The sequence below is a fragment of the Chrysochloris asiatica genome, unplaced genomic scaffold (genome assembly GCF_000296735.1).
Source record: "Chrysochloris asiatica unplaced genomic scaffold, ChrAsi1.0 scaffold00027, whole genome shotgun sequence".
In the NCBI taxonomy this organism is placed as follows: domain Eukaryota; kingdom Metazoa; phylum Chordata; class Mammalia; order Afrosoricida; family Chrysochloridae; genus Chrysochloris; species Chrysochloris asiatica.
Genome location: NW_006408545.1, coordinates 20,232,255 through 20,241,027, shown reverse-complemented (window position 1 = coordinate 20,241,027; position 8,773 = coordinate 20,232,255). Strand labels below are relative to the sequence as shown.

Here is an 8,773-nt window from a genome sequence, read left to right as displayed (position 1 = left end):
CTGTATGCATAGCAGAGAAACATTGTCAGATATAGGACTGGAAGGTGGGAGGGCACTCAGAAAGCGATTGTGGAAAAAAATGCCTCCTCAAAGTAGGGTTGACCATAATGACATGAATACAGTTAAGCTCGGGGGAGAAAAGCACACAGAACCTGCATTTGCTGATGGGCAACAACTTAAAATGAAGAGAAACCACAAGGTAGGTGGTTCAAATCCACCAGCAGCTCTTTGGAAACCTTATACAGGTGGCTATGAGTTGGAACCGACTTGAAGACACTGGACTACAGCAACAACAAGCCTGCTGTAGAGGGAAAGAGTGGTGTTTTTAAAATCAGAAAGCTCTAGATTGTTCATACATATGATCAAATTAAGAGATTAATTGCTCAGTCTAATTATTGACTTTTTCTCAGCATCTATGATTAGTGTTTCTAAGTAGCTTCCCTTGTCACTCACATCATCTCCTCTGTGAAACAGAAACAGACCACACAGGTTTTCTATCCCTTGGGACACAAAATTTTAAGAACTGACTGAGAGGGAATTTGAATAAAACCCTATGAAGTAAAGACTGAGGTTGCAAGAATACCAAATTATTGTTTCAAGACACACAAACCACTTTTCTTAAATCTGATTACTTCACTCCTGAGTGAAATTGCCATAATTGGAGCTTATAGAAGGCCTGCTGCAGTGAGTATTTCAACGAGAACTGGTTTCAGCATCACATCTGGGTTTGGGGAATAGTTTCTGTCTTGAGAGGTGTGACCTAGAATATACTTTGTCTCTAAGGCTCTCAACTTTCTTATTTGTGAATTGATGGAATTAAGTAATTACTAATCTGCAAGGTTCTGGTGTAGTGTTGTAGGATAAACACTAGCCTGCTAACCACAAGATTGGTGGCTCAAACCCACTAGCCGCTCCTTGGAAACGCTACATAGGGTTGCCATGATTCAGAATCAACTTGACAGCACTTAACAACAACAAAAAGTCCATTATAGGAGCTCTGATGGTACAGTGAGTTAAGCATTGAACTCAATAGTTCAAACCCATCAGACTCTCCTTGGAAGAAAGATGAGGCTATCTGTTTCCCCAAAAGATTTATAATCTCTAAAACCCTATGGAGCTGGTCTACCCGCCCCCCCCCCACCGAACTATAGAGTCAGAATTGACTTAGTGGCAGTGGGATTTTGTCCACTGTGACATTTTTTTAATGCCCCATATGACTCATGTGCAAAGACCTGGAGTTAGAAAGCCAAAAGGGAAGCCCATGCTCAACATTTCTCAAGCAGAAAGAACTAAAGAAAAAAAATCCAAGCCTTGAGTTGCAATATTGAAGGATTCTATGAGCAAAATGTTGAATGATGCAGAAAACATCAAAAGAAGATGTAAGGAATATACACAGTCACTATACCATTTCAAGAGGTAGCATATGATCAAGAGCCAGCGATACTGAAGAAAGAAATACCAGCTGCACTGAAGACACTGGCAAAGAACAAGGCTCTAGGAATTGATGGGATACAAAGTGAAATCTTTCATCAAACTGATGTAGCACTGGAGGCATTCACTCATCTATGCCAAGAAGTTTGGAAGACAGCTACCTGGCCAACTGATTGGAAGAGATCCATACGTGTGTCCATTCCAAAGAAAGGTGACCCAGTGGAATGCAAAGACCATAGTACAACATAGTTAACATCGCATGCAAGTGAAATTGTGCTGAAGGTAATTCAAAAGCAGTTGCAACAGTATTGACAGGGAACTGCCAGAGGCTTAAGTGAGATTCAAATGAGGATGTGGACAAAGGGACATCACTGCTGATACTGGATGGATCTTGATTAAAGCAAAAAATAACAAAAAGATGTTTATCTGTGCTTTATTGAATATGCAAGGCTTTCAATTGAGTGGATCATGACAAGCTATGGATAACATTTGGAAGAATGGGTATTCCAGAACACTTAATATTATTGCTCATGAGGAACTTGTACATAGATCAAGAGACACTGGTTCAAACTGAAAAAGGGGACACTGAATGGTTTTAAATCAGAAAAGATGTGCGTTCTTTCACCATTATTCAATCTGTATATTGAGTGAATAATCCAAGAACTTGGATTACATGAAGAACATGGCATCAGAATTGGAGGAAGACTCAAAAACAACCTTCAAAGTGCAGATGATATAACCTTGCTTACTGAAAGGAAAGAGAACTTGAAATACCGATAACATAACGATCAAAGACCACAGTATTCAATGTGGGTTGCATCTCAATGGAAAGAAAACAAAATCCTCACCCCTGGACCAATAAATAGCATAATAAATGGAGAAATAACAGAAGTTGTCAAATACTTTATTTTTCTTGGATCCACCATCAACATTCATGGAAGCAGCAGTCAAGACAGCAAATGACGTATTGCATTAGGCAAATCTGCTGCATAAGACCTCTTCAAAGTGTTCAAGAGCAAAGATGTCATTTTGAGGACTAAGGTATGCCTGACCCAAGCCATGGTCAGGCGCACCTTTAATGCCTCATATGCATGTGAAAGTTGGGCAATAAATAAGGAAGATCATAGAAGAATTTATATATTTGAGTTATGGTGTTGGAGAAGAATATTAAAAGTACCATGAACTGCCAGAACAAACAAATCTGTGTTGGAAGAAGTACAGCCAGAATGCTCCTTAGAAGCCAGGATGGCCAGACTTCGTCTCTCATACTTCGGGCATATTATCAGGAGCGACCAATTCTTGGAGAATGATACCATGCTTGATAAAGTGGAGGGTCAGCAAAATAGAGGTAGACCCCAACAAGACAGATTGGCACAGTAGCAGCAGCAAAGTGCTCAAGCTTAACAACAACTGTGATCATGGTGCAGGACCGGACAGTCTTTCGTTCTGTTGTGCATAGGGGTTGCTATGTTGGAACCAACTCTATGGCACCTAACATCAACAACAACCACATGACTCGTATGCTTTCTGATTCTAGGCTAAATGGAAGCCAAGTCAGACTGTTATTCAGCAGGGAATTCAGAAACTACCTGGAGGTCAATCTCCCTCAGGGTGTAGTCTGCTTTCTTGGTTCTCTAGCCATTCTTTCAATTTTGAAAAACAAAAATGGCACGTGCTGCTTCTCAAGGTTTAGAGAGCTAGAGGACCTGTTTCTGCTCCCTGCTGTCTATCTCCCTCCACTACCCATCTAAGCCTCAAGCTTTTATTGTTAAGTACCATCAGGCAGATGCACTCATAGAGCCACATTCATAAAACACCACAATGTGCCAGAGAGGAACTTGATGGTGCATTGGTTAAACACTGATCTGCTAATCAATAGGTTAGTGGTTCAAACCCACCAGCTGCTCTGTAAGAGAGAAGATGGGACAGTCTTCTTCCATAAAGATTACAGCCTTGGAAACTCTATAGGGCAATTCTGCTTCGCCATATAAGGTGGCTTTGAGTCAGAATCAAATCCACAGCAGTGGAGTTGGATGTGTCAGAGTCTAGTGATCCAAAGATGAATCTCTGCCCTCTAGGAGTTCCTTGTCTAGAGGGCTGAGTAGTCCTTGTATCTCCTCCGAACTCTTGTCACTAAGGAAATCAGAAACAGGCAGCCTTTCTACCTGAGGAAAGAAGAGACTGCATTATTTTCCTGTTCCCTTGTTCTTGGTAATCACTCTGGTTGCTTTTGTTTTAAATACATCTCAGGTCCCAAATTAAAGCAATTTGATATGAATTGTTGTTGTTTAGAGCTGCCGAGTCAGTTCCGACTCATAGCAATCCTGTTTAGTGTTTCCAAGGCTTTAAATATTTGCAGGAACAGAAACCCTCATCTTTCTCCGGCTGGTGGGCTCAAACCTTCTACCTTGTGGTTTGCAGTCCAGTGCTTACTGTATGGAGCCACTGCACTCCCATTTGGTATGAAAACCAGAGTAAATTCTTTCTTGAACAAGGCAGGGCATAAGTTATATATATATATACCAAATAGGGTAAAAGATGAAGAAAAAGATTTTTCTTGGGGCAAGAAGAGCATCAAGATACAGTAGAACTTGAAAGTCTCTAAGTCAGCCTGATCCTAGAATGCAAATGAACAAGAGAATGAATAAATGCACAGACATGATTTGTTATTTGTTTAAAAAAACAAAAGAACATTTTCACACAGCATTGTCTTATTGCTGTTGTTGTTTGTAGTATTCATCTATCCTTGTGGCAAGTAACAGACACTCCTAGACAATGTATTCCTGGGAAGTGTGGAGAAAAAAATCCACAACTCAGCACCCATTGGGTTCTAGAAAACCTGGGTCTCTTCTGGATTGTTCTCAGTGTTTCCTTCCTGAACAGGAGGAGCCAAACAATGTGTAAAGAGGCCTAAAGTAGAATGAGGAATAAGTGTGACAACAGTTTATTTTATTCTGTTACTTAACAAGCTCCTCCGGAGCCCCTATTATGTACTAGACACTTTGCTCCATCACTCATATCCATTGGACAAGCAACACCATGGCTTGAATTGTAACTTGAAAGCAAATGAAAATCAACTTTATTCTTTATATAAACAAACAATAATAACAACACTTGCATCCGAATATCTTTTGGATACTGTGCATCAAACCTCAGTCAAGCTCAACTGGCAAATTTTTCTAGTGTGGATATTTCTCTGGTGTGGGTATTTCTCACCTCTGCATGTCAGTGAGGTAAAGGACATCTCAAAGGGATGAATTTCTCAAGGTAGAATAGTCTTTGAGAAGAAGTTTAAACATCTGATTGGTGGGGTGGGGTGGGGTATTTGCCCTTTATCAATCATTTCCTTACAAGGAAATAGATCACTGACAGTTAGTTTTGGAAATGATCCTGCTGTTTTATAGGCAAGTGACTAATCTTTTCCAGAGCCTAGAAAACTCTAGTCACTTGCCCAAGGTTACAAGGATAGAGCTTGAATGATATAATCTAAGACTTAGTCCACCTCCATCTCCTAGTGCTTCAGTGGTTAGCTGTGCCTTCGGAGGCTTCTTGGGAAATTTGGAGGTGACTTTGCTCCCGTTTGCACATTTCTTGAGCACCTATTGTGAATCTGGGCCAGCGGATAAGAAGATGAAAACTCACTGTCCTTGGCCTCAAGATGCTTTCTTCTCTAAGATGTGACCACAAAACCCCAAGTGTCCACAGATCTGAAGCCCCGGTGGCCTGCAGCAGCTTTACCTTGTCAGAGTCATCAGCCACTTGCACTCCAGGATCCTCCCGAACCTGGTAGGAGACCCGGCTCCAGTCCCTCCCACCTATCGGCTTGTTTCTGCTGTTGCCATCGAACCAATCATGCCAGAAAGTCATCATGAGGATTTCAGAACTGCATTGTGATTTATGCAAAGCATGCGGATAATTACAGCTGGGCGTGCAGAACACAGGACGCACATGCTGAGTGCACGCGCGCGTGTGTGTGTGTGTGTGTGTGTGTGTGTGTGTGTGTGTGAGCCTCTTGCCAGATCAGAATGGTGTCTGTATCTACTCTGTGGACACTTCATTAAGGGCTAGTGAAAGTAGGAAAAGAGGGCATTCCCATTTTGATTTTGAGACTATTCGATGACCCTCAGGAGAATTTCCCCGAAATTTTGGTGCCTACAAATAAGCCAGTGGGAAGGGGTGGTTGATGAGTAGGAAACAGGAGTAGTTTGGAGCCCAGAGCCATATTCCTTCTACCTCCAAGCCCCTGCCTTGCCAATGGCCCACTAAACTCTTCCTCTCGAGAAAGGTCAAGGTCCAGTCCCCTGTTCTGGCCGAGATACATTACTTCAACTCTTGAAATTCTCTGTAATTAATCAAGATCCCCCACCCCCGCTTCCCGTGCCCATCTTCGGCTGTGGTGGTGATGAAGGAGGAGGAAAGTGGATTTCTGGCGAGAGCTAGAATTCTAGGGACCAAAATGGACCCTGGCAATGTAATCGCCCACCCAGAACCCCTTTCTTTTTCTGGGCGCGGAGTTCAAGTTTGCGCTACGGCGCGCGCCAGGCTCAAAGCGCACGCGTCTACCCTGGTTGGCTGTCAACAATGTTGATTTCCCGTCGCGACTCCTAAAAGAACCTTTAGGCATATGGCTTTGTTTCACAATTCCTTAATTGCGTCCCAATCCGGAAAATCGGGAGCGCAGGGTACTTTGGTAAATAGTCGTTCCCCTCCTTAGTGGACCCAGCGTCCGCCAACCCTGTGTCGGGGTCGCGGTGCCGCAGTACAGAGGACTAGGCTGGGAGGTGGGGATAGGGATGGGAAGCGGCCCAGTGAGCGGTTCGGGTCCCTGGCGGAGCCAGGGCTGCGAAGTTGCTGTCACGTGCTGCCTGCTTGCCCTCGTACGTCGGCTGAGGAGGGCCCTGGGGGAAAAAACCTGAACTCCCTGGCACGCACGCACCCTCGAACAGTCAGCCCGGGTGAGGGTGACGCCGAGTCTAAAGAGAGAGCAGGACCAGGGGTGGGAGGCACGTTCGAGGAGCGCGCCAGCTTGGGTTCCCTCCCCCGAACGCGCCGCAGAGCGCGGGAGAGCCGGAGGTGTGACCCCTGACCGCTGGCCTGGCCCGCTCCCTGAGGAGAGACTGGCAAGCTCTTGTTCGACAAGTTCAAGCTGCCGGGGAGCTTAAATAAGAATTAATCTCTTCGAGATCACCGCTCCCTCGGCGTGCGCTCGCCCTGCACGGCTCAGGAACGCCGGAGCAAGGGAGCTCAGGAATCACGGGATGGCGGGCGGGCGGGTGCTCTCCAGAGTCCCTCGGCCCGGGCAGCGACAGCCAGAGATACCCACTGGAGGTGAGCTACGGGAGGGACGGAAGCTCTGCCTTCCAGTCTCTCCGGTGCAGATATTGGAGACACTGGAGCTCCTCGTGCTCCGTAACGGGAGCAGGCAGTTCTCTCCCAGCGGCTGGTGCCCAAGTGGACCGCGCCGAGGCCACAAGAAAGCCGAGTCGTCGGCAGCACCCATTCCCAGGCCCCAAGTTCGCACACAGAGCCTTCAGCTGTAACTTTCCGTAGATAGTCGCAAAATGAATCATTACTCACCTCGGGACAGATGCAAGTTTTACCCAACAGAAGGGCCAACAATGATTCAACTCACATGGCTATGTCCGGCGCGTTCAATCACACACAAACACACAGCCACCCAGTTCTTCCACGAATCTATCTGTCTGGCTCTCTGGAGAGAAGGGGGAAAGCATTTTGAGAAAAGACCATTCTCTCCTCCCCTTCCCTCTTGCCATGAAATATAAGAATTCATTTTTATTACAAGAGCGGCATGGTCCTCACCATCACGCGCTCACTTATTCTCACTCTCCAGTCGTCAGCTCGGAGAGCGCCTGCATTTTCTTTGGGAGCCGCTTGGAGGTTCATTAATATCATTAGCATTTAACCCCCTCCCTCTTCCCACCCCCTCCCCGCACATGGCTGACGTCAGACCCCGCCAGGAGTTGGGGGAAAAGCTAAGTGGGCCAGGGACGCCCTATTCCCCTCCCCGCGGCTGCCTGTCAGAGCGCTTCTGGAGATATTACAGGGGACCCAGCTTGCAGAGACAGGCACAAAGTCACAGGGTAATGAACTTCGGGGACCCTTTGCCGCTGCGTGCGCGGCTCTCCCCGGAAACCAGGACCTCGCCGCCTCTTCCCTCAGAAGACTTCCCGGCCATCTGGTTGTCCCACTCTGTGCTCTGCCTCGGGCAACGCTGAGCCCATCGGCCTCTGAGACCCTGGTCGTGTGTTCGTTCCTTTCAAGTCCGGCCATCTGCAGAGATCTGCCGCACTCTGCATGCCTATGGAAGGGAGAGATTAAAGACTGAGAAATAGGAATGGAAAGAGCCAGAGATTTTGCCCTTTTCGCTCCGTAGGAAGATCATTTTCGTGTCTCCATCTCTGTCCTTCAATCTCCCTCTCGTGCTATCCTCCCTTCTCCCTCAGTCGGCCTGTCTCTCCATCCGTCTGCCCATATCAACATTCCCCACAGCTGCAGTTTTGCAAGAGCCGGGAAGAAACTCAAGGATGTTTACATTTCCACTGTGGAACGAATTCTGAGCGCCCGGGGAGCAGCAGCGCAGTGCGCGACCTACACCCACCTGTCCATTCAGGGAGCCTCGCAGGCTGGAGGGCAACTGGAGAGTGGCGACGCCGGCTGGCGAGGCGGGCGCTGCCGGTCGGGACGCGGGCAGCGCCCACCAACCGCTCCGCCCCGGAACCGCCAGCATGAGCAAGCCGGCCGGATCAACAAGTGGGTACCTCTCGGGGCCCAGGCGCGCAGTTGGAACGGGCGGGTGGGGAGATGGGGAGCTCCTACCTTGGGCACTGCGGCTCGGAGCCCCAGAAAGGGAGTCCAGGGGGAGTGTGCAGTTTGGCCCGGCAACTTGCAGACAGTAAATCAGAGCGATTCGTGTGGAGGGGAGAGCAATTTCGTTACCTCTGAATTGCTTGATTTCCCCCTCTCTCTGGTGCGCTGGGAAGGTGGCGACCCTCGCAGCCCAGCAATCCCGCAAGTTGCCCCCACTTCCTCGCTAGCTGCCGTGGTGGGGGTGCGACGGGGAGGGAACTGGGCTGCAGCTCCAGGAGAAAGCACAATAACACACTCGTTTCAAAACTGCGAGCTCCAGCGCGCAATAGCAGCTCTGCGCAAAGCGGATTTTGACTGGAATGCTTTGCACCCCGTTTCTAGCTAGTTCAAATAATCCTGCAAACTGGAAGTAGAAACAATTTAAAAGTCACATTTCCTTTAATCCTAAACCCGCGGAGGTCATAACTGGGGAATTTAAAGTATGGTGAAATGCTCTAGCAAACAGCGGACCAAA

General features: G+C 47.3%; 1 protein-coding gene across 1 annotated transcript in view; it reads left to right on the top strand.

Moving 5' to 3' along the window:
* Positions 1-7,482: 7,482 nt before the first annotated feature.
* Positions 7,483-8,773, top strand: part of NR2E1 (nuclear receptor subfamily 2, group E, member 1) — a 31,096-nt gene continuing 29,805 nt past the window's right edge. The window contains exon 1 of the mRNA XM_006839951.1: positions 7,483-8,202. Within this exon, the coding sequence (XP_006840014.1) occupies positions 8,178-8,202 (25 nt within the window). The 5' untranslated portion in view covers positions 7,483-8,177. The remainder of the gene's footprint in view (positions 8,203-8,773) is intronic.